General features: G+C 43.0%; 2 protein-coding genes across 2 annotated transcripts in view; one reads left to right on the forward strand and one right to left on the reverse strand.

Moving 5' to 3' along the window:
- The window catches only part of LOC124002770 (GTPase IMAP family member 7-like), a 66972-nt gene that overhangs the window by 38586 nt on the left and 4079 nt on the right, over positions 1 to 24307 (forward strand). The gene's annotated exons all lie outside the window — the stretch shown is intronic.
- LOC124002774 (GTPase IMAP family member 7-like) lies at positions 5769 to 23910 on the reverse strand. The gene is made up of 3 exons (XM_046310501.1): positions 23762 to 23910; positions 22254 to 22334; positions 5769 to 6819 (listed from the first exon to the last, which is right to left on the reverse strand). Exons 1-3 carry the CDS (start codon positions 23844 to 23846, stop codon positions 5945 to 5947), a joined length of 1041 nt encoding a protein of 346 aa, XP_046166457.1. The 5' UTR covers positions 23847 to 23910; the 3' UTR covers positions 5769 to 5944.

Raw genomic sequence — 24307 nt, forward strand, 5'->3', positions numbered from 1 at the left:
TGTAAGCATTTCAGAGTTATACCAAGCTAATAAGTCACTCGTAAGATAAGGTTGTAAGAGTGTGCTTAACTGTATTTTCATTTACTTTATAGTTCTCACGGAAGGTGATAATTCTCACTAAAACTACAGAATAAAGCCGCCAGTTAAAATCAAGGAACGGTTGTGCTCGTGGTTACTGAAGGGAGCTACACGACCATTATCCGTTTCGAATTCACCAACTCAAAGACGCTTGCCCGCTCCATCATAACTCCGTAAGTTTTCCCTCCCTGTGTAGATCAAACGTCCTGCCTGTAAATCCTGGGTATGCCCACATCATTAATGAATAAGATGTGTAGAAAACTGTTTAGCCATAGTTAAAGGCCTTTCATAAAGAGGCTGTTATGATTGCATGTGCCACATGTTTAACACGTATTGCTTGTTACCGAATACTACTGTTGTACATCTAATATCCACTAGCAGATTTCGTCGCATTTGCACAAATTCTGTCATGTTACTGTGGTCTTTTTAAAAGTCAATAAATATGTGTGTAGTGATAGAGGAAATTATAGTTGAAATGATTAATTATATATACATTTATGATAAAAAAAAACATTTATTCTGATACTATTATGTTATGATATGAAATGCATGGGTTCTTGGTTCTTGGCTGTTACTGAAAATGTAAGCAGAACGAATTAATTGTCTGTGCCTCTTGGGCAGTTTAAGGGGAAGGGGTGCTATAGCTTTGCAGACAGATAAGAAATGTTTGGGTGGTGTTCCATTAGTGGAGAAAAGTATATCTTTTAGACAGTTTGGAATGTAGTTTTATGGGGGGAGTAGAAGGAGAGTCCAGACCTAAAAACAATGGGCTCTTGTGAGAATCGGAGAGAGGGTGGGAAACTGATGATGTCATTTACAGTTTATAACCTGTGGAAATATGTGTATGTCGTTAGTACTCTCTGGAATTAAACGCTCTTACCTGACTTTTAAGACTGGTCTCGATCTACTTCATGCACAATTAATGAACTTACACCACATTAATGAATTAGAAACGAGTGCGAATTTGGTTTTGGCAACAAAATACATAGGAATCTAGAATTCCTCTATCAGTATGTATCTGGTAATATGTATATATCTGGTAATGTGTATGTGTATGTATCTGGTAATGTGTGTGTATCTGGTAATGTGTATGTATCTGGTAATGTGTATGTGTGTATCTGGTAATGTGTATGTATCTGGTAATGTGTGTGTATCTGGTAATGTGTGTGTATCTGGTAATGTGTGTGTATATGTATCTGGTAATGTGTATGTATCTGGTAATGTGTGTGTATCTGGTAATGTATATGTATCTGGTAATGTACATGTATCTGGTAATGTGTATGTATCTGGTAATGTGTGTGTATCTGTAATGTATATGTATCTGTAATGTATGTATCTGGTAATGTGTATGTATCTGGTAATGTGTGTGTATCTGGTAATGTATATGTATCTGGTAATGTATATGTATCTGGTATCTGGTAATGTGTATGTATCTGGTAATGTGTATGTATCTGGTAATGTGTATGTATCTGGTAATGTGTATGTATCTGGTAATGTGTGTGTATCTGGTAATGTATATGTATCTGGTAATGTACGTGTATCTGGTAATGTGTATGTATCTGGTAATGTGTATGTATCTGGTAATGTGTATGTATCTGGTAATGTGTGTGTATCTGGTAATGTGTGTGTATCTGGTAATGTGTATGTATCTGGTAATGTGTATGTATCTGGTAATGTGTATGTATCTGGTAATGTGTATGTATCTGGTAATGTGTATGTATCTGGTAATGTGTATGTATCTGGTAATGTGTGTGTATCTGGTAATGTGTATGTGTGTATCTGGTAATGTGTGTGTATCTGGTAATGTGTGTGTATATGTATCTGGTAATGTGTGTGTATCTGGTAATGTGTATGTGTGTATCTGGTAATGTGTATGTATCTGGTAATGTGTGTGTATCTGGTAATGTGTATGTATCTGGTAATGTGTATGTATCTGGTAATGTGTGTGTATATGTATCTGGTAATGTGTGTGTATCTGGTAATGTGTGTGTATCTGGTAATGTGTATGTATCTGGTAATGTGTATGTATCTGGTAATGTGTGTGTATCTGGTAATGTGTGTGTATCTGGTAATGTGTATGTGTATGTATCTGGTAATGTGTGTGTATCTGGTAATGTGTGTGTATCTGGTAATGTGTGTGTATCTGGAAATGTGTATGTATCTGGTAATGTGTATGTATCTGGTAATGTGTGTGTATCTGGTAATGTGTATGTATCTGGTAATGTGTATGTGTATGTATCTGGTAATGTATCTGGTATGTGTGTGTATCTGGTAATGTGTGTGTATCTGGTAATGTGTATGTATCTGGTAATGTGTATGTATCTGGTAATGTGTGTGTATCTGGTAATGTGTATGTATCTGGTAATGTGTATGTATCTGGTAATGTGTGTGTATCTGGTAATGTGTGTGTATCTGGTAATGTGTGTGTATCTGGTAATGTGTGTATGTATCTGGTAATGTGTGTGTATCTGGTAATGTGTATATATCTGGTAATGTGTGTGTATCTGGTAATGTGTGTGTATCTGGTAATGTGTGTGTATCTGGTAATGTGTGTGTATCTGGTAATGTGTGTGTATCTGGTAATGTGTGTGTATCTGGTAATGTGTGTATCTGGTAATGTGTATATGTATCTGGTAATGTATATGTATCTGGTAATGTGTGTGTATCTGGTAATGTGTGTATGTATCTGGTAATGTGTGTGTATCTGGTAATGTATATGTATCTGGTAATGTGTGTGTATCTGGTAATGTGTGTGTATCTGGTAATGTGTGTATGTATCTGGTAATGTATGTGTATCTGGTAATGTGTATGTATCTGGTAATGTGTATGTATCTGGTAATGTATATGTATAAGTATCTGGTAATGTGTGTGTATCTGGTAATGTGTGTGTATCTGGTAATGTGTGTGTATCTGGTAATGTGTGTGTATCTGGTAATGTGTGTGTATCTGGTAATGTGTGTGTATCTGGTAATGTGTATGTATCTGGTAATGTGTGTGTATCTGGTAATGTATATGTATCTGGTAATGTGTGTGTATCTGGTAATGTGTGTATGTATCTGGTAATGTGTGTGTATCTGGTAATGTGTGTGTATCTGGTATCTGGTAATGTGTGTGTATCTGGTATCTGGTAATGTGTGTGTATCTGGTAATGTATATGTATCTGGTAATGTGTGTGTATCTGGTAATGTGTGTGTATCTGGTAATGTATGTGTATCTGGTAATGTATATGTATCTGGTAATGTGTGTGTATCTGGTAATGTGTGTGTATCTGGTAATGTGTGTGTATCTGGTAATGTGTGTGTATCTGGTAATGTGTGTGTATCTGGTAATGTATATGTATCTGGTAATGTGTGTGTATCTGGTAATGTGTGTATGTATCTGGTAATGTGTGTATGTATCTGGTAATGTGTGTATGTATCTGGTAATGTGTGTATGTATCTGGTAATGTGTGTGTATCTGGTAATGTGTGTATGTATCTGGTAATGTATATGTATCTGGTAATGTGTGTGTGTATGTATCTGGTAATGTGTGTGTATCTGGTAATGTGTGTATGTATCTGGTAATGTGTATGTATCTGGTAATGTGTGTGTATATGTATCTGGTAATGTGTATATATCTGGTAATGTGTGTGTATCTGGTAATGTGTGTGTATCTGGTAATGTGTGTGTATCTGGTAATGTGTGTGTATATGTATCTGGTAATGTGTGTGTATCTGGTAATGTGTGTGTATCTGGTAATGTGTGTGTATCTGGTAATGTGTGTGTATCTGGTAATGTATATGTATAAGTATCTGGTAATGTGTGTGTATCTGGTAATGTGTGTGTATCTGGTAATGTGTGTGTATTTGGTAATGTATATGTATCTGGTAATGTGTGTGTATCTGGTAATGTGTGTGTATTTGGTAATGTATATGTATCTGGTAATGTGTGTGTATCTGGTAATGTGTGTGTATCTGGTAATGTATATGTATCTGGTAATGTGTGTGTATTTGGTAATGTATATGTATCTGGTAATGTGTGTGTATCTGGTAATGTGTATGTATCTGGTAATGTGTGTGTATTTGGTAATGTATATGTATCTGGTAATGTGTGTGTATCTGGTAATGTGTGTGTATTTGGTAATGTGTGTGTATCTGTGTATTTGGTAATGTATATGTATCTGGTAATGTATCTGGTAATGTGTGTGTATCTGGTAATGTATATGTATCTGGTAATGTATCTGGTAATGTATCTGGTAATGTATATGTATCTGGTAATGTGTGTGTATCTGGTAATGTATATGTATCTGGTAATGTATCTGGTAATGTGTGTGTATCTGGTAATGTGTGTGTATCTGGTAATGTGTATGTATCTGGTATATGTATCTGGTAATGTATCTGGTAATGTGTGTGTATCTGGTAATGTATATGTATCTGGTAATGTGTATGTATCTGGTAATGTATATGTATCTGGTAATGTGTGTGTATCTGGTAATGTATATGTATCTGGTAATGTGTGTGTATCTGGTAATGTGTGTGTATCTGGTAATGTATATGTATCTGGTAATGTGTGTGTATCTGGTAATGTATATGTATCTGGTAATGTGTGTGTATCTGGTAATGTGTGTGTATCTGGTAATGTATATGTATCTGGTAATGTGTGTGTATCTGGTAATGTGTATGTATCTGGTAATGTGTGTGTATCTGGTAATGTGTGTGTATCTGGTAATGTGTATGTATCTGGTAATGTGTGTGTATCTGGTAATGTGTGTGTATCTGGTAATGTGTGTGTATCTGGTAATGTGTATGTATCTGGTAATGTGTGTGTATCTGGTAATGTGTATGTATCTGGTAATGTGTGTGTATCTGGTAATGTGTATGTATCTGGTAATGTGTGTGTATCTGGTAATGTGTATGTATCTGGTAATGTGTGTGTATCTGGTAATGTGTGTGTATCTGGTAATGTGTATGTATCTGGTAATGTGTGTGTATCTGGTAATGTGTATGTATCTGGTAATGTGTGTATCTGTATCTGGTAATGTGTATGTATCTGGTAATGTGTATGTATCTGGTAATGTGTGTGTATCTGGTAATGTATGTGTATCTGGTAATGTACGTGTATCTGGTAATGTGTGTGTATCTGGTAATGTGTATGTGTATTTGGTAATGTGTGTGTATCTGGTAATGTGTGTGTATCTGGTAATGTGTGTGTATCTGGTAATGTGTGTGTATCTGGTAATGTGTGTGTATCTGGTAATGTACATGTATCTGGTAATGTGTGTGTATCTGGTAATGTGTGTGTATCTGGTAATGTGTGTGTATCTGGTATCTGGTAATGTGTGTGTATCTGGTATCTGGTAATGTGTGTGTATCTGGTAATGTGTGTGTATCTGGTAATGTGTGTGTATCTGGTATCTGGTAATGTGTGTGTATCTGGTAATGTGTGTGTATCTGGTAATGTGTGTGTATCTGGTATCTGGTAATGTATGTGTATCTGGTAATGTGTGTGTATCTGGTAATGTGTATGTATCTGTATCTGGTAATGTGTGTGTATCTGGTAATGTGTATGTATCTTCCAAATCTTGGAATGTTCTCAAACCATTACGGTCCATGATATCGGCATGGTTACGGATTCCACATTAGAACCATTGGGGAGATGCAAATGGCCGCCCTCCAGATAACAAGGCATTGTTGGGGAAAAATTGGATCCAGATCAGATGTTGGGTATTTTATTTATTGAATAGAATATTAATCCTATCAATTAAAATGTTAAATTTGGGCGCAATAAACTTGATTAATTTATCAGAGATCAAATGATATTTATGTTATATAACTCAATAATAATTCATCTTAATTTAAAAACAATCTGAGATGGTGGATGTGAAAATCTTATTTCTCCTGGTCTTCTGAGGTGAAATAGGTGTCCATGCACTGATAACCTTTAACAGCGGCTATTGCAGCCCCTGCTGTTAACGACCATGGAGAGCTGAACATGGCTCCCAACCCCAATGCAGCCATACTGGCAAACGCTGACCACTTGCAGTCATTCAATTTCTCTTCTCTTCTTCTTATTTCTTCCTCCTCCTGTCTCCTCTCTCTGTCTCTCTTCTCCTTTTCCTGTCTCTTCCTCTTCTCCTCCTCTTCGATCTTCATCTGGGTCTCCTGGTACATCTCATTGGTGTAGTGTTTTCCTCCATTCTTCTTCACCATCTCCTCTATCTTCTTCAGCAGCTCTGGGACCTGAGTGTTGTGTTTTCTCTTGTCATTGATTAGGGAGTGATATCTGCCCCCACAGATATTGATGAGTTTCCGTAACTCTTTGCTCTCAGCCAGAAACTCCTCCACTGATTTACCCTCCAGGTGATCTCCATGTGTGAACAGAATGATGGTGTACATTGAGGCTTCTTCTCCAAAGATCTCCTGGATCCACTTCACAGTGTTCCTCTCCTCCTTTGTAAACCTCCCCAGTCTGATCACCACCAGGAAGGCGTGAGGTCCTGGGACTGACATTTCTATACACCTGACTATTTCACTTTTCATCTCTTCTTTAGACATTGTTGTGTCATAGAGTCCCGGGGTGTCGATGACATCAATCTTCCTCCCATCCACCACTCCACTCTGTTTCTCACTCTGTGCAGTCACAGACACTGGAGAAGCCCGCGCTTTAAACACCTCTCTCCCCAGGATGGTGTTTCCTGTTGCACTCTTCCCTGATCCAGTCTTCCCCAGCAGAACTATCCTCAGGTTAGAGGGCTGCCCTGAAACTGTGGAAACAGACAAGAAATTATTGATTTTGCAATAAATGCACAACACAGAGGACTAAAGGTCAAGAGGACTAGACGTCAATAGAGTTCCAACGATCAATGGAAATAATGTTTTTTCTGTAATAGGGGATTATTTATCAATGGGTCAGAGACATGGGAGGAATTTGTCTCGACATTGAGCCTGAAATAGGCCAGTTTTATAGCAAGGAATTATAATTGGTCAACTGTAGGCTAGGGTAGGTTTATACAACTACATCCTGTCCCTTTGTTCTGTGGAAAGAATCACGGAGGAGAGAATCACTGAGGACAGGGGAGAATGAACATCTACCTCTCAGCAAAACATATATGATTTGTCTGAGAACACGTTCTCATTTACAGCAACGACCTGGGGAATCGTTGCAGGGGAGAGGAGAGGGATGAATGAGCCTACTGTTAGCTGGTAATGCTTAGGTGATCATGATGGTATGAGGGACAACTTGAGAATTTAGCCAGTTAACACCCCTACTCCTACGATAAGTGCCAAGGGAGCTTTAATGACCTCAGAGAGTCAGGACACCCATTTAACGTCCCATCCGAAAGATGGCACCCTACACAGGGCAGTGTCCCCAATCACTGCCCTGGGACATTGGGATATTTTTTTAGACCAGCGGAAAGAGTGGGACCTATTGGCCCTCCAACACCACTTCAGCAGCGTCTGGTCTCCCATCCAGGGACTTACTGGTCCTCCAACACCACTTCAGCAGCGTCTGGTCTCCCATCCAGGGACTTACTGGTCCTCCAACACCACTTCAGCAGCGTCTGGTCTCCCATCCAGGGACTTACTGGTCCTCCAACACCACTTCAGCAGCGTCTGGTCTCCCATCCAGGGACTGACCAGGACCAACCCTGCTTAGCTTCAGAAGCAAGCCAGCAGTGGGATATCATTTAAAAGAACCAAATTAGGATAAAATAAGTGCATGCAATGAGTGATACATATCTGTGATGTATAAGGGTTAGTCCTTTGTTTGCACTGTTACAGGTTTGTTAAATCTCTATTATACGGCTTCAAGTCCTCTATTAAAAAGGTTTGAGTCCTTTTTGTGAAACCTTCTTTTCTGCAAGGAAGTGAGTTGCAAGTTGAGTAACAATTTTTGACACATGGGTAATGTAAGACTTCAACAAGCTTTTGAAGTGAACACAAGTTTTATGGGTAACCAGGCCCTACAGTTTTGAAAAATAAGAGGTTATAGTCCTCAACGGAGGTTATAAATATATACACTGCTCAAAAAAATAATGGGAACACTAAAATAACACATCCTATATCTGAATGAATGAAATATTCTTATTAAATAATTTTTTCTTTACATAGTTGAATGTGCTGACAACAAAATCACACAAAAATTATCAATGGAAATAAAATTTATCAACCCATGGAGGTCTGGATTTGGAATCACACTCAAAATTAAAGTGGAAATCCACACTACAGGCTGATCCAACTTTGATGTAATGTCCTTAAAACAAGTCAAAATGAGACTCAGTAGTGTGTGTGGCCTCCACGTGCCTGTATGACCTCCCTACAACGCCTGGGCATGCTCCTGATGAGGTGGCGGATGGTCTCCTGAGGGATCTCCTCCCAGACCTGGACTAAAGCATCCGCAGTCTGTGGTGCAACGTGGCGTTGGTGGATGGAGCGAGACATGATGTCCCAGATGTGCTCAATTGGATTCAGGTCTGGGGAACGGGCGGGCCAGTCCATAGCATCAATGCCTTCCTCTTGCAGGAACTGCTGACACACTCCAGCCACATAAGGACTAGCATTGTCTTGCATTAGGAGGAACCCAGGGCCAACCGCACCAGCATATGGTCTCACAAGGGGTCTGAGGATCTCCTCTTGGTACCTAATGACAGTCAGGCTACCTCTGGCGAGCACATGGAGGGCTGTGCGGCCCCCCAAAGAAATGCTACCCCACACCATAACTGACCCACCACCTAACCGGTCATGCTGGAGGATGTTGCAGGCAGCAGAACATTCTCCACGGCATCTCCAGACTCTGTCACGTCTGTCACATGTGCTCAGTGTGAACCTGCTTTCATCTGTGAAGAGCACAGGGCGCCAGTGGCGAATTTGCCAATCTTGGTGTTCTCTGGCAAATGCCAAACATCCTGCACGGTGTCGGGCTGTAAGCACAACCCCCACCTGTGGACGTCGGGCCCTCATACCACCCTCATGGAGTCTGTTTCTGACCGTTTGAGCAGACACATGCACATTTGTGGCCTGTTGGAGGTCATTTTGCAGGGCTCTGGCAGTGCTCCTCCTGCTCCTCCTTGCACAAAGGCGGAGGTAGCGATCCTGCTGCTGGGTTGTTGCCCTCCTACGGCCTCCTCTACGTCTCCTGATGTACTGGCCTGTCTCCTGGTAGCGCCTCCATGCTCTGGACACTACGCTGACAGCAAACAGCAAACCTTCTTGCCACAGCTCGCATTGATGTGCCATCCTGGATGAGCTGCACTACCTGAGCCACTTGTGTGGGTTGTAGACTCCGTCTCATGCTACCACTAAAGTGAAAGCACCGCCAAGCATTCAAAAGTGACCAAAACATCAGCCAGGAAGCATAGGAACTGAGAAGAGGTCCGTGGTCACCACCTGCAGAACCACTCCTTTATTGGGGGTGTCTTGCTAATTGTCTATAATTTCCACATGTTGTCTATTCCATTTGCACAACAGCATGTGAAATGTATTGGCAATCAGTGTTGCTTCCTAAGTGGACAGTTTGATTTCACAGAAGTGTGATTGACTTGGAGTTTCATAAATATAAATACAGTGGGGAGAACAAGTATTTGATACACTGCCGATAAAATGCAAATTAATTACTTAAAAATCATACAATGTGATTTTCTGGATGATGTTTGATGTTTGTCTCTCACAGTTGAAGTGTACCTATGATAAAAATGACAGACCTCTACATGCTTTGTAAGTAGGAAAACCTGCAAAATCGGCGGTGTATCAAATACTTGTTCTCCCCACTCTATATTTATGATTTTGTTTTTTGGGGGGGGATATATATAAACATAGAGATATATATTATGCAACATTTGAAGTTAATGAAATGTCATTGTTAGTTATAAAACCACTCTGGAAAAGGGTGGAACAGCTCCTCCAGATGTATATATTTTACATTCACTGTCTCGTGATATGAAGAACCATTTCAAAGTAGAGAAGTGGAGGCAAGATCATTTTTTATTTGACCTTTATTTAACTAGGCAAGTCATTTAAGAACAAATTCTTATTTTCAATGACAGCCTAGGAACAGTGGGTTAACTGCCTTGTTCAGGGGCAGAACAACAGATTTTTTTCTTTGTCAGCTCAGGGATTCGATTTTGCAACCTTTCGGTTATTAGTCCAACACTCTAACCATTAGGCTACTTGCTGCCCTAATAAAGACATATTCTGTCATTGTTGACAAAGATGTAATATGGAATCTGTTTGACATACAAAATGCTTGGGGAAAAATACAGAGAATGTCTTACTCGTTGATAAAAACAAGAGGGTGATAGGACATTGCAGAGAGATAAAGATTAAGATTGATTGTTTTTTCTAAGATAGTTTAATGCTAGCTAGCATCTTACCTTGGCTCCTTGCTGCACTCGCGTAACAGGTGGTCAGCCTGCCATGCAGCCTCCTCGTGGAGATCAATGTAACAGGTGGTCAGCCTGCCACGCAGTCTCCTCGTGGAGATCAATGTAACAGGTGGTCAGCCTGCCACTCAGTCTCCTCGTGGAGATCAATGTAACAGGTGGTCAGCCTGCCACTCAGTCTCCTCGTGGAGATCAATGTAACAGGTGGTCAGCCTGCCACTCAGTCTCCTCGTGGAGATCAATGTAACAGGTGGTCAGCCTGCCACTCAGTCTCCTCGTGGAGATCAATGTAACAGGTGGTCAGCCTGCCACTCAGTCTCCTCGTGGAGATCAATGTAACAGGTGGTCAGCCTGCCACTCAGTCTCCTCGTGGAGATCAATGTAACAGGTGGTCAGCCTGCCACTCAGTCTCCTCGTGGAGATCAATGTAACAGGTGGTCAGCCTGCCACTCAGTCTCCTCGTGGAGATCAATGTAACAGGTGGTCAGCCTGCCACTCAGTCTCCTCGTGGAGATCAATGTAACAGGTGGTCAGCCTGCCACTCAGTCTCCTCGTGGAGATCAATGTAATCGTCCATAATCGGGGTCCAAAAATGCCGATTACCGATTGTTATGAAAACTTGAAATTGGCCCTAATTCATAGGCCATCGACCTCTATTTGGGACACATTGGTGTGGACAAGATAGTTTATCGTTTTGTGGGCAAACGGTGAAATCCTGGTGTGCGGAAAGAGTCTGAGGCTGTTATGGCAAATTGCAACTCTGTATGGAAAACAACACCAAGAGACGTGTGAAAGTACAGATACGACGAGCCCCTCCAGGACCCTGCAGACATCTACAGCTTGACTACAATACGCTGCCCAAATGTAAAGGACAGGAAGATGTGCTGGTCATTGTTGATTGTTTCTCACGATGAGTTGAAGCCCACCCTACTGAGAACGGAAACACACAAAACACAGCTAAAATTCTGATTGGAGAAATCAGACAGACAAGTAAAAAGAGACGTGGGACTCCTGAAGGGGGACGTGACGTAGTACCAGGACAGTGGGTGATGTAACAGAGACATGGGACTCCTGAAGGGGGACGTGACGTAGTACCAGGACAGTGGGTGATGTAACAGAGACATGGGACTCCTGAAGGGGGACGTGACGTAGTACCAGGACAGTGGGTGATGTAACAGAGACATGGGACTCCTGAAGGGGGACGTGACGTAGTACCAGGACAGTGGGTGATGTAACAGAGACATGGGACTCCTGAAGGGGGACGTGACGTAGTACCAGGACAGTGGGTGATGTAACAGAGACATGGGACTCCTGAAGGGGGACGTGACGTAGTACCAGGACAGTGGGTGATGTAACAGAGACATGGGACTCCTGAAGGGGGACGTGACGTAGTACCAGGACAGTGGGGGTGATGTAACAGTACCAGGACAGTGGGTGATGGACTCTGAAGGGGGCCTAGTACCAGGACAGTGGGTGATGTAACAGAGACATGGGACTCCTGAAGGGGGACGTGACGAGTACCAGGACAGTGGGTGATGTAACAGAGACATGGGACTCCTGAAGGGGGCCTGCAGGACAGTGGGTGATGTAACAGAGACATGGGACTCCTGAAGGGGGACGTGACGTAGTACCAGGACAGTGGGTGATGGTAACAGAGACGTGGGACTCCTGAAGGGGGACGTGACGTAGTACCAGGACAGTGGGTGATGTAACAGAGACATGGGACTCCTGAAGGGGGACGTGACGTAGTACCAGGACAGTGGGTGATGGTAACAGAGACATGGGACTCCTGAAGGGGGACGTGACGTAGTACCAGGACAGTGGGTGATGTAACAGAGACATGGGACTCCTGAAGGGGGACGTGACGTAGTACCAGGACAGTGGGTGATGTAACAGAGACATGGGACTCCTGAAGGGGACGTGACGTAGTACCAGGACAGTGGGTGATGTAACAGAGACATGGGACTCCTGAAGGGGGACGTGACGTAGTACCAGGACAGTGGGTGATGTAACAGAGGGGGACATGTACCAGGACTCCTGAAGGTGGGCCAGTACCAGGACAGTGGGTGATGTAACAGAGACATGGGACTCCTGAAGGGGGACGTGACGTAGTACCAGGACAGTGGGTGATGTAACAGAGACATGGGACTCCTGAAGGGGGACGTCGTAGTACCAGGACAGTGGGTGATGTAACAGAGACGTGGGACTCCTGAAGGGGGACGTGACGTAGTACCAGGACAGTGGGTGATGTAACAGAGACGTGGGACTCCTGAAGGGGGACGTGACGTAGTACCAGGACAGTGGGTGATGTAACAGAGACGTGGGACTCCTGAAGGGGGACGTGACGTAGTACCAGGACAGTGGGTGATGTAACAGAGACGTGGGACTCCTGAAGGGGGACGTGACGTAGTACCAGGACAGTGGGTGATGTAACAGAGACATGGGACTCCTGAAGGGGGACGTGACGTAGTACCAAGACAGTGGGTGATGTAACAGAGACGTGGGACTCCTGAAGGGGGACGTGACGTAGTACCAGGACAGTGGGTGATGTAACAGAGACATGGGACTCCTGAAGGGGGACGTGACGTAGTACCAGGACAGTGGGTGATGGTAACAGAGACATGGGACTCCTGAAGGGACAGTACCAGGACAGTGGGTGATGTAACAGAGACATGGGACTCCTGAAGGGGGACGTGACGTAGTACCAGGACAGTGGGTGATGTAACAGAGACATGGGACTCCTGAAGGGGGACGTGACGTAGTACCAGGACAGTGGGTGATGTAACAGAGACATGGGACTCCTGAAGGGGGACGTGACGTAGTACCAGGACAGTGGGTGATGGTAACAGAGACGTGGGACTCCTGAAGGGGGACGTGACGTAAAGTACCAGGACAGTGGGTGATGTAACAGAGACGTGGGACTCCTGAAGGGGGACGTGACGTAGTACCAGGACAGTGGGTGATGTAACAGAGACGTGGGACTCCTGAAGGGGGACGTGACGTAGTACCAGGACAGTGGGTGATGTAACAGAGACGTGGGACTCCTGAAGGGGGACGTGACGTAGTACCAGGACAGTGGGTGATGTAACAGAGACGTGGGACTCCTGAAGGGGACGTGACGTAGTACCAGGACAGTGGGTGATGTAACAGAGACATGGGACTCCTGAAGGGGGACGTGACGTAGTACCAGGACAGTGGGTGATGGTAACAGAGACGTGGGACTCCTGAAGGGGGACGTGACGTAGTACCAGGACAGTGGGTGATGTAACAGAGACATGGGACTCCTGAAGGGGGATGTGACGTAGTACCAGGACAGTGGGTGATGTAACAGAGACATGGGACTCCTGAAGGGGGACGTGACGTAGTACCAGGACAGTGGGTGATGTAACAGAGACATGGGACTCCTGAAGGGGGACGTGACGTAGTACCAGGACAGTGGGTGATGGTAACAGAGACGTGGGACTCCTGAAGGGGGACGTGACGTAGTACCAGGACAGTGGGTGGAACCAGGACAGTGGGTGTTTTTGATAGTTAGCTGTTGGTGAAGAGGAGTCTAGTTTATGGGTGTTTTTGGTTAGGACTGTTGGTGAAGTAGGCTAGTCTAGTTTATGGGTGTTTTTGATTAGTTAGTTAGCTGTTGGTGAAGTAGGCTAGTCTAGTTTATGGGTGTTTTTGGTTAGTTAGTTAGCTGTTGGTGAAGTAGGCTAGGACAGGGGTTTTTGAGTTAGTTAGCTGTTGGTGAAGTAGGAGTCTAGTTTATGGGTGTTTTTGGTTAGGAGCTGTTGGTGAAGTAGGCTAGTCTAGTTTATGGGTGTTTTTGGTTAGTTAGTTAGCTGTTGGTGAAGTAGGCTAGTCTAGCTTAGGGGTGTTTTTGGTTAGTTAGTTAGCTGTTGGTGAAGTAGGCTAGTCTAGCTTAGGGGTGTTTTTGGTTAGTTAGTTAGCTGTTGGTGAAGTAGGCTAGTCTAGCTTAGGGGTGTTTTTGGTTAGTTAGTTAGCTGTTGGTGAAGTAGGCTAGTCCAGGACAGTTGGCTGTTGAGTAGGCTAGTCTAGTTTAGTTAGTTAGTTAGCTGTTGGGACTCCTGAAGGGGGCTAGTCTAGCTTAGGGGTGTTTTTGGTTAGTTAGTTAGCTGTTGGTGAAGTAGGCTAGTCTAGCTTAGGGGTGTTTTTGGTTAGTTAGTTAGCTGTTGGTGAAGTAGGCTAGTCTAGCTTAGGGGTGTTTTTGGTTAGTTAGTAAGCTGTTGGTGAAGTAGGAGTCTAGCTTAGGGGTGTTTTTGGTTAGTTAGTAAGCTGTTGGTGAAGTAGGCTAGTCTAGCTTAGGGGTGTTTTTGGTTAGTTAGTAAGCTGTTGGTGAAGTAGGCTAGTCTAGACTTAGGGGTGTTTTTGGGTTAGAGCTGTTGGTGAAGTAGGCTAGTCTAGCTTAGGGGTGTTTTTGGTTAGTTAGTAAGCTGTTGGTGAAGTAGGCTAGTCTAGCTTAGGGGTGTTTTTGGTTAGTTAGTAAGCTGTTGGTGAAGTAGGCTAGTCTAGCTTAGGGGTGTTTTTGGTTAGTTAGTAAGCTGTTGGTGAAGTAGGCTAGTCTAGCTTAGGGGTGTTTTTGGTTAGTTAGTAAGCTGTTGGTGAAGTAGGCTAGTCTAGCTTAGGGGTGTTTTTGGTTAGTTAGTAAGCTGTTGGTGAAGTAGGCTAGTCTAGCTTAGGGGTGTTTTTGGTTAGTTAGTAAGCTGTTGGTGAAGTAGGCTAGTCTAGCTTAGGGGTGTTTTTGGTTAGTTAGTAAGCTGTTGGTGAAGTAGGCTAGTCTAGCTTAGGGGTGTTTTTGGTTAGTTAGTAAGCTGTTGGTGAAGTAGGGAGTTTAGTGGGTTGTTATGAAGTAAGTCAGAGGGGTGTTTTTGGTTAGTTAGTAAGCTGTTGGTGGAGGCTAGTCTAGCTTAGGGGTGTTTTTGGTTGTTAGTAAGCTGTTGGTGAAGTAGGCTAGTCTAGTTTAGGGGTGTTTTTGGTTAGTTAGTTAGCTGTTGGTGAAGTAGGCTAGTCTAGCTTAGGGGTGTTTTTGGTTAGTTAGTTAGCTGTTGGTGAAGTAGGCTAGTCTAGCTTAGGGGTGTTTTTGGTTAGTTAGTTAGCTGTTGGTGAAGTAGGCTAGTCTAGCTTAGGGGTGTTTTTGGTTAGTTAGTTAGCTGTTGGTGAAGTAGGCTAGTCTAGCTTAGGGGTGTTTTTGGTTAGTTAGTTAGCTGTTGGTGAAGTAGGCTAGTCTAGCTTAGGGGTGTTTTTGGTTAGTTAGTTAGCTGTTGGTGAAGTAGGCTAGTCTAGTTTATGGGTGTTTTTGGTTAGTTAGTTAGCTGTTGGTGAAGTAGGCTAGTCTAGCTTAGGGGTGTTTTTGGTTAGTTAGTAAGCTGTTGGTGAAGTAGGCTAGTCTAGCTTAGGGGTGTTTTTGGTTAGTTAGTAAGCTGTTGGTGAAGTAGGCTAGTCTAGCTTAGGGGTGTTTTTGGTTAGTTAGTAAGCTGTTGGTGAAGTAGGCTAGTCTAGCTTAGGGGTGTTTTTGGTTAGTTAGTAAGCTGTTGGTGAAGTAGGCTAGTCTAGTTTAGGGGTGTTTTTGGTTAGTTAGTAAGCTGTTGGTGAAGTAGGCTAGTCTAGCTTAGGGGTGTTTTTGGTTAGTTAGTAAGCTGTTGGTGAAGTAGGCTAGTCTAGCTTAGGGGTGTTTTTGGTTAGTTAGTAAGCTGTTGGTGAAGTAGGCTAGTCTAGCTTAGGGGTGTTTTTGGTTAGTTAGTAAGCTGTTGGTGAAGTAGGCTAGTCTAGCTTAGGGGTGTTTTTGGTTAGTTAGTAAGCTGTTGGTGAAGTAGGCTAGTCTAGCTTAGGGGTGTTTTTGGTTAGTTAGTAAGCTGTTGGTGAAGTAGGCTAGTCTAGCTTAGGGGTGTTTTTGGTTAGTTAGTAAGCTGTTGGTGAAGTAGGCTAGTCTAGCTTAGGGGTGTTTTTGGTTAGTTAGTAAGCTGTTGGTGAAGTAGGCTAGTCTAGCTTAGGGGTGTTTTTGGTTAGTTAGTAAGCTGTTGGTGAAGTAGGCTAGTCTAGCTTAGGGGTGTTTTTGGTTAGTTAGTAAGCTGTTGGTGAAGTAGGCTAGTCTAGCTTAGGGGTGTTTTTGGTTAGTTAGTAAGCTGTTGGTGAGTAGGTAGGCTTAGGGGTGTTTTTGGTTAGTTAGTCTGTTGGTGAAGTAGGCTTAGGGGTGTTTTTGGTTAGTTAGTAAGCTGTTGGTGAAGTAGGCTAGTCTAGCTTAGGGGTGTTTTTGGTTAGTTAGTAAGCTGTTGGTGAAGTAGGCTAGTCTAGCTTAGGGGTGTTTTTGGTTAGTTAGTAAGCTGTTGGTGAAGTAGGCTAGTCTAGCTTAGGGGTGTTTTTGGTTAGTTAGTAAGCTGTTGGTGAAGTAGGCTAGTCTAGTTTAGGGGTGTTTTTGGTTAGTTAGTTAGCTGTTGGTGAAGTAGGCTAGTCTAGCTTAGGGGTGTTTTTGGTTAGTTAGTAAGCTGTTGGTGAAGTAGGCTAGTCTAGCTTAGGGGTGTTTTTGGTTAGTTAGTAAGCTGTTGGTGAAGTAGGCTAGTCTAGCTTAGGGGTGTTTTTGGTTAGTTAGTAAGCTGTTGGTGAAGTAGGCTAGTCTAGCTTAGGGGTGTTTTTGGTTAGTTAGTAAGCTGTTGGTGAAGTAGGCTAGTCTAGTTTAGGGGTGTTTTTGGTTAGTTAGTAAGCTGTTGGTGAAGTAGGCTAGTCTAGTTTAGGGGTGTTTTTGGTTAGTTAGTAAGCTGTTGGTGAAGTAGGCTAGTCTAGCTTAGGGGTGTTTTTGGTTAGTTAGTAAGCTGTTGGTGAAGTAGGCTAGTCTAGTTTAGGGGTGTTTTTGGTTAGTTAGTAAGCTGTTGGTGAAGTAGGCTAGTCTAGCTTAGGGGTGTTTTTGGTTAGTTAGTAAGCTGTTGGTGAAGTAGGCTAGTCTAGCTTAGGGGTGTTTTTGGTTAGTTAGTAAGCTGTTGGTGAAGTAGGCTAGTCTAGCTTAGGGGTGTTTTTGGTTAGTTAGTAAGCTGTTGGTGAAGTAGGCTAGTCTAGCTTAGGGGTGTTTTTGGTTAGTTAGTAAGCTGTTGGTGAAGTAGGCTAGTCTAGCTTAGGGGTGTTTTTGGTTAGTAAGCTGTTGGTGAAGTAGGCTAGTCTAGTTAGGGGTGTTTTTGGTTAGTTAGTAAGCTGTTGGTGAAGTAGGCTAGTCTAGCTTAGGGGTGTTTTTGGTTAGTTAGTAAGCTGTTGGTGAAGTAGGCTAGTCTAGCTTAGGGGTGTTTTTGGTTAGTTAGTAAGCTGTTGGTGAAGTAGGCTAGTCTAGCTTAGGGGTGTTTTTGGTTAGTTAGTAAGCTGTTGGTGAAGTAGGCTAGTCTAGCTTAGGGGTGTTTTTGGTTAGTTAGTAAGCTGTTGGTGAAGTAGGCTAGTCTAGCTTAGGGGTGTTTTTGGTTAGTTAGTAAGCTGTTGGTGAAGTAGGCTAGTCTAGCTTAGGGGTGTTTTGAATACTTATTATTTCTTTCCTTGGGTCCAGCTCAGCCACTTTTCCTGCTCCCCCCCATTACTGTGTGTTTTCAAATAAACCATGAGCGTGTGACGGTAATTTAGTTCTCTGTGGTTATTTGGTTCTCACTCTTACTTTTTGACTATTATAATTTGCATGAGTTATGTTACGGGTCTCGTTACCATCCCCCCCTAGACTGTCGGGCCAAAAGGGATTCGTAACAATGTTGTACACTGCTGTAATGCTCCGGGTGTCGTGAGTGTGGAGTCAAATGCAGGAGACAGAGAGTGCAAGGCTGTGCTCTTTAATGCACCAACGCACCACAGGGTGCACACAATAATAACGGCCCCAAACACGGGGAATGAGAAAGGTACAACTGAAATTTCACGACCAGGAACAAACACGTTCCTCTACATTAGAGCCGAAGGTTACAATCATTAATCCCGCACAACAACCAGGAGGGCCGGCTGTCTAATAAAGACAAACTAATCATTCACAAACAGGTGCTACCAATAAACATACAAGGAGCGGGAGGAAAGACAATCAGTGGCAGCTAATAGGCCGGTGACGACGACCGCCGAGCGCCACCCGCCCGGGAACGGAAACCACCCTCGGTCGGACTCGTGACAACTGCAGTCGTCATATTAGGGAAATCTAGGTGAAATGTCTAACGTTTTCATGAAAATCGGGACATGCTTACTCTATGTGAAATATACATTTCTCTTGAAACCAGGACGTTACTTTCATTATTGTGTCCTTCGTTACAGGTTACGAGAATCTACCATCTGAAGCTGCAGCAATATCCCTTGACCCAACGACTGTACCTGAAATTGTCACGCCTTGGTCATTGTATTTTGTGTTTTTGTTATATGTTTGGGTAGGCCAGGGTGTGACATGGGTTTATATGTTGTTTTTCGTATTGGGGTTTGTAGTATTTGGGATCGCGGCTAATTAGGGGTGTTGTATAGGCCTGGCTGCCTGAGGCGATTCTCAATTGGAGTCAGGTGCTTATCGTTGTTTCTGATTGGGAACCGTATTTAGGTAGCCTGAGTTCGCTTTGTATTTTGTGGGTGTTTGTACCTATCTTTGTGTTGTAGTCACCAGATAGGCTGTAATTTGTTTCACGTTCCGTTCTGTTGTTTTTGTATTTAGTTCAGTTATTTTCATGTACCGCGATACTTTCATTAAAGTCATGAGTAACCTACACGCTGCATTTCGGTCCGGTCTTTCTTCATTCAACAGACGAACGGCATTACAGAAACACCCACCATTCACAGACCGAGCAGTGTGTAAACTGGCAGGAGCTAAAGGAGGACGTTATGGACAGCAGAAGCATGGAGTATACGACGTGGGAAGAAATCGACAGGTGGGCGGCCGACCCAGAGCGAGTGCAGGAGCCCGCCTGGGATTGCCTGCAGCAATGCGAAGAGCGCTACAGGCGAATCGAGTCAAAGAAAAAGACACGCCGGCTAAAACGGTGAGGCGCTGGTTTAAACAGACAGCGACAGCTGGAGCAGCAAAGGGAGGATTAATTATTCGGAGAATGGACATGGGAAGACGTGTTGGATGGTAAAGGTTGTTACACTTGGGAGGAGATATTGGCCGGAAGAGATCGCCTCCCATGGGAACAGGTGGAGGCACTAAGGAGAGCAGAGGCAGCCGGAGATAGGAGCCGATGATACAAGGGAACACGGTTGGCAAGGAAACCTGAAAAGCAGCCCCCAAAAATTATTGGGGGGGGGGCTAGAAGGGAGAATAGTTATGCCAGGTAGGAGACCTGCGCATACTCCCTGTGCTCACCGTTGGGCTAGAGAGACCGGGCAGGCACCGTGTTATGCTATGGAGCGAACAGTGTTTTCAGTGCGGGAGCATAGCCCGGTGCGGCACATACCAGCTCTTCCTATTGGCCGGGCTAGACTGGGCATCGAGCCAAGTAAGCTTGGGCAGGCTCGGTGCTCAAGAGCTCCAGTGCGCCTGCACGGTCCGGTCTATCCAGAGCCACCTCTACACACCAGTCCTCCGGTAGCAGCTCCCCGCACCAGGCTTCCTGTGCGTGTCCTCGCGCCAGTACCACCAGTTCCAGCACCACGAACGCCAGTACCACCACAGACGAACGCCAGTACCACCACAGACAAACGCCAGTACCACCACAGACGAACGCCAGTACCACCACAGACGAACGCCAGTACCACCACAGACGAACGCCAGTACCACCACAGACGAACACCAGTACCACCACAGACGAACGGCAGTACCACCACAGACGAACGCCAGTACCACCACAGACGAACGCCATTACAGAAATGATACAAGGTCACCGGTGAAGTGTTCATTAGAGAAGTCCTTATCAACCAGTGGAACGGAAGAAGAATTCCTCACTACCGGCAGACTGTCAGAACATCATCTCCAATAGTTATCTATGTTGGACTGATACCAGTGTGGAAGAGCTGGTCACTTTGGTGAATGATTACCTTGCCAATAGGACAATTGACTATTGTTGTCTTGTAGACAATTATTTTTTCGTGTGAGTTTCTTCAAATTCAGGATGTGGTAGGAATTGTAAGGGACATCATCATTACACCTGTTAATACTTATTTTCTATAACTTTGTTTGAAATCTATTTCTTATTGTAACATCAAGTAAAACATTGTCATGCCCTAACCTTAGAGATCATTTTTATGCCTCTATTTTGGTTTGGTCAGAGAGTGAGTTGGGGTGGGCATTCTATGTCTGGTGTTCTATGTTTTCTTTACTCTGTGTTTGGCCGGGTATGGTTCTCAATCAGAGGCAGCTGTCTATCGTCTATGTGGGGTTCTAGGTTGTTTTTTCTATGTTGGGATTTTTTGGTATGATTCCCAATTAGAGGCAGCTGTCTATCGTTGTCTCTGATTGAGAACCATACTTAGGTAGCCTTTTCCCACCTGTCTGTTGTGGGTAGATGTTTTCTGTTTTGTGTATCTGCACCAGCCAGAACTGTTTCGTTTCGTTCACTCACTCTCTTTGTTGTTTCAGTGTTAAGTTTATTTATTAAATTACAAAGAACACTTACCACGCTGCGTTTTGGTGACCTTCTTTCCAGGATGAATGTTACAAATATGTCCTTTTGTGTTTTATAGAAATGTAATGTGTTTAATGTGAATGATTTTATGCTTAATGCTGATGTTTTCTATTAGTTTCCCAAAATAAATTTGAAGTATTTCTTTTTAAAATGGTCTAGGGGGAGTGTAAGAATATTTTACGATAACTACACAACACAGAGGACGAGAGGTCAATAGATCACTTATGATCAATAAAAAGTGTTTTCTGTAATTGGGAATTATTGATCAATGGGTCAGAGACCTGGGTGAAATGTGTCTAGACATTGAGACTGAAACAGGTTACTTGTTATTTTGCCATTGGACCAGTTTTATTGCAAGGAATTCTAACTGGTCAACCACAGACTATGGTTGGGTTATAACACTACATCCTGTCCCTTTGTTCTGTGGAGAGAATCACTGAGGACAGGGGAGAATGAACATCTACCTCTCAGCATAACAATCTATGATTTGTCCTCTTTGAATAAACCTATTTTTCTCCCGCTGATTTGCTTTGGGGTCTGTGTTATTGAAGAGTAACATCTACTGCTTACACTGATAGTGGGTGTCGTGATAAAAGGCTACTGAAAACTCTTAAGTGTGTGTGTGTGTGTGTGTGTGTCTTTCCTGGTTGAGGGTTGACAAGACATGAACTGCTTCTCTTCTAGTCAAATAACATTCAGCTTATACACCAATATATACCCAATAAGACATGCCACCAGAGGTCGCTTCACAGTCCCCAAGTCCAAAATTAAACAAATAAAAATATGAACTATCTACTCATGGAATGGCAGGACATACAAACAAACATGTTTTTTGTATTGCATTATTATAATAATATTTATGTATTTGTGTGACTGTCCTTGTCTATCAGTGTTTAGTTACTTGTCATGTTTTGAGTTTTCTGTTGACCCCAGGAAGAATATCTGCTGCCTCTGGAAAAGACAATGGGATCCAAAAAAACATGTGTGTGTGTGTAGCGTGTTGTGTGTAGTGTGTGTGTGTGTGTGTGTGTGTGTTGTGTGTGTTTGTGTGTGTGTGTGTGTGTGTGTGTTGTGTGTGTGTGTAGTGTGTGTGTGTGTTGTGTGTGTGTAGCGTGTGTGTGTTGTCTGTGTAGCGTGTGTGTGTTGTCTGTGTGTAGCGTGTTGTGTAGTGTGTTGTGTGTGTGTGTAGCGTGTGTAGCGTGTGTGTGTGGTGTGTGTAGCGTGTGTGTGTGTGTGCAGTGTGTGTATGTGTGTGTGTACCTTGGCATTGACCAGTGAAGTATTGCAGACAGAGTGTCAACAGGAACAGAATCCTTCCTCTTCTTCGTTCCATTACTAAAACTGCAGCCAATCAAAAACATGGAAACAGACGATGATCTCATTGCAAAAAAAAGTCCACATTTCTTCGGTGCCTCATGCAGTGTTCTGCAAAGTTTCTACTTTTACAGATAATATTTTTAAAACTATAAACTATAAAAGAGTAATGATATGCTGTATAACTGTGGATAAACACATTCCTGAACAACGTAGCCTACATCAGGTGAACATAATGTGCTCATATGGAGCAAACGATAAACTATAAAAAAGAGTAATGATATGCTGTATAACTGTTGTAAAACACAGTACATTCCCTAAGATAGGGCGTACATAATGTACTCATATGGGGCGTATCAAATGACATTCTAAACATGGTTATTATTCTACCGCTGCCTGTCTGCTGCTGTTAAGACCAGATAGACCAGTTAGAGGTCGTGTTCCATTACTATCAAACATCACATCTACTGTGTTGACAGACAGGAACAGTTCAGACAATAATGAAGTGGAATCAGTATAACTGAAACCAGTGCTAAATGTGTAAATCAGGAGGTGTCTGAACACAAAGCATAGTGTTCCTCTGTTCCTCTGCTCAGATGTTGCTGACACCAGATCTTACAACACCTGGATAGGTATTTTACATATCAGCTAACCACATCATGTGTTTTAGCGATCTATCAGTCATCCATTGGATGCACTAATCAAGTTACAGTATACTGCACTATCTCTGCACTAAACAAGATACAGTATACTGCACTAAACAAGATACAGTATACTGCACTAAACAAGATACAGTATACTGCACTAAACAAGATACAGTATACTGCACTAAACAAGATACAGTATACTGCACTATCTCTGCACTAAACAAGATACAGTATACTGCACTATCTCTGCACTAAACAAGATACAGTATACTGCACTATCTCTGCACTAAACAAGGTACAGTATACTGCACTATCTCTGCACTAAACAAGGTACAGTATACTGCACTATCTCTGCACTAAACAAGATACAGTATACTGCACTATCTCTGCACTAAACAAGATAGTGCAGTATACTGTATCTTGTTTAGTGCAGAGATAGTGCAGTATACTGTATCTTGTTTAGTGCAGAGATAGTGCAGTATACTGCACTATCTCTGCACTAAACAAGGTAAATGTTTCAGGTGAAAGTCTAACCATTCTTCTCCTTTCACTGTTCTACAATATTAAAATGTGTAGAAGTACAAACATACTGTATAGCAGAATGTGACTGTTAACAGCTACATGATTATATTGTTTTGACATTTTGATGTTAAGTGATGTGATCATATGATTATTTATGCATAAATGTGAACAGACCTGGTATCAATAAAATGTCTACTTAATATTGTGCTACAGTTATTCAAGTACTGTAGAGTAGATTGTTGTACAACATTTCCTTAGTAAGGTAGTTAAGTTGAATATACTCACTTTTAGTGTGGTTGCACAGATCTGTATATTGTTGTCTGCTGTTGTCACAGAGAGAGCTGAAGCAGTGGGCCTGCTGGTTTTGCATAGCCAGGACCTTAAGGACCAATGGAATGGTCTAAAACTCATGCGAAACTGAAGCACCCAACGGGTCTCACGTTACATTCTGTTAGTTTCATTTTCCCACAAACTAGTCATTTCTAGCCAATGAGAGAGTGTTGCTAGGCAAACATTATTCTACTCAGGACAGATAGGATCTGAATTCTGATTGGGTGTCGCTTTTTAACCTTGGATGCTTGCCAGAATCAGAAGATAGGCGTCACGTTCTGACCTTAGTTCCTTTGTTTTGTCTTTGTTTTAGTATGGTCAGGGCGTGAGTTGGGGTGGGCAGTCTGTTTGTTTTTCTATGTTGGTTTTTTAATCTATTTTCTTCTCAGAAGGAGACTTCTATGTGTCCAACACATTTCATTTATCCAAAGATGTGGCCTATCTTATGATTCTGGCAAGCAGCCAAGGTTGAACAGCCGATACCCAATCAAAATTCAGATT

The sequence above is a fragment of the Oncorhynchus gorbuscha genome, linkage group LG18 (genome assembly GCF_021184085.1).
Source record: "Oncorhynchus gorbuscha isolate QuinsamMale2020 ecotype Even-year linkage group LG18, OgorEven_v1.0, whole genome shotgun sequence".
NCBI lineage: Eukaryota > Metazoa > Chordata > Actinopteri > Salmoniformes > Salmonidae > Oncorhynchus > Oncorhynchus gorbuscha.

Excerpts from the sequence above, each read along its gene's own strand:
- LOC124002774 (XM_046310501.1), bottom strand. The coding sequence starts at position 23,846 with ATGCAAAACCAGCAGGCCCACTGCTTCAGCTCTCTCTGTGACAACAGC. Across the intron at positions 22,335-23,761 it reads TCTGTGCAACCACACTAAAA|TTTTAGTAATGGAACGAAGA; the intron begins GTGAGTATATTC and ends GATTGGCTGCAG. Across the intron at positions 6,820-22,253 it reads CTTCACTGGTCAATGCCAAG|TTTCAGGGCAGCCCTCTAAC; the intron begins GTACACACACAC and ends CTGTTTCCACAG.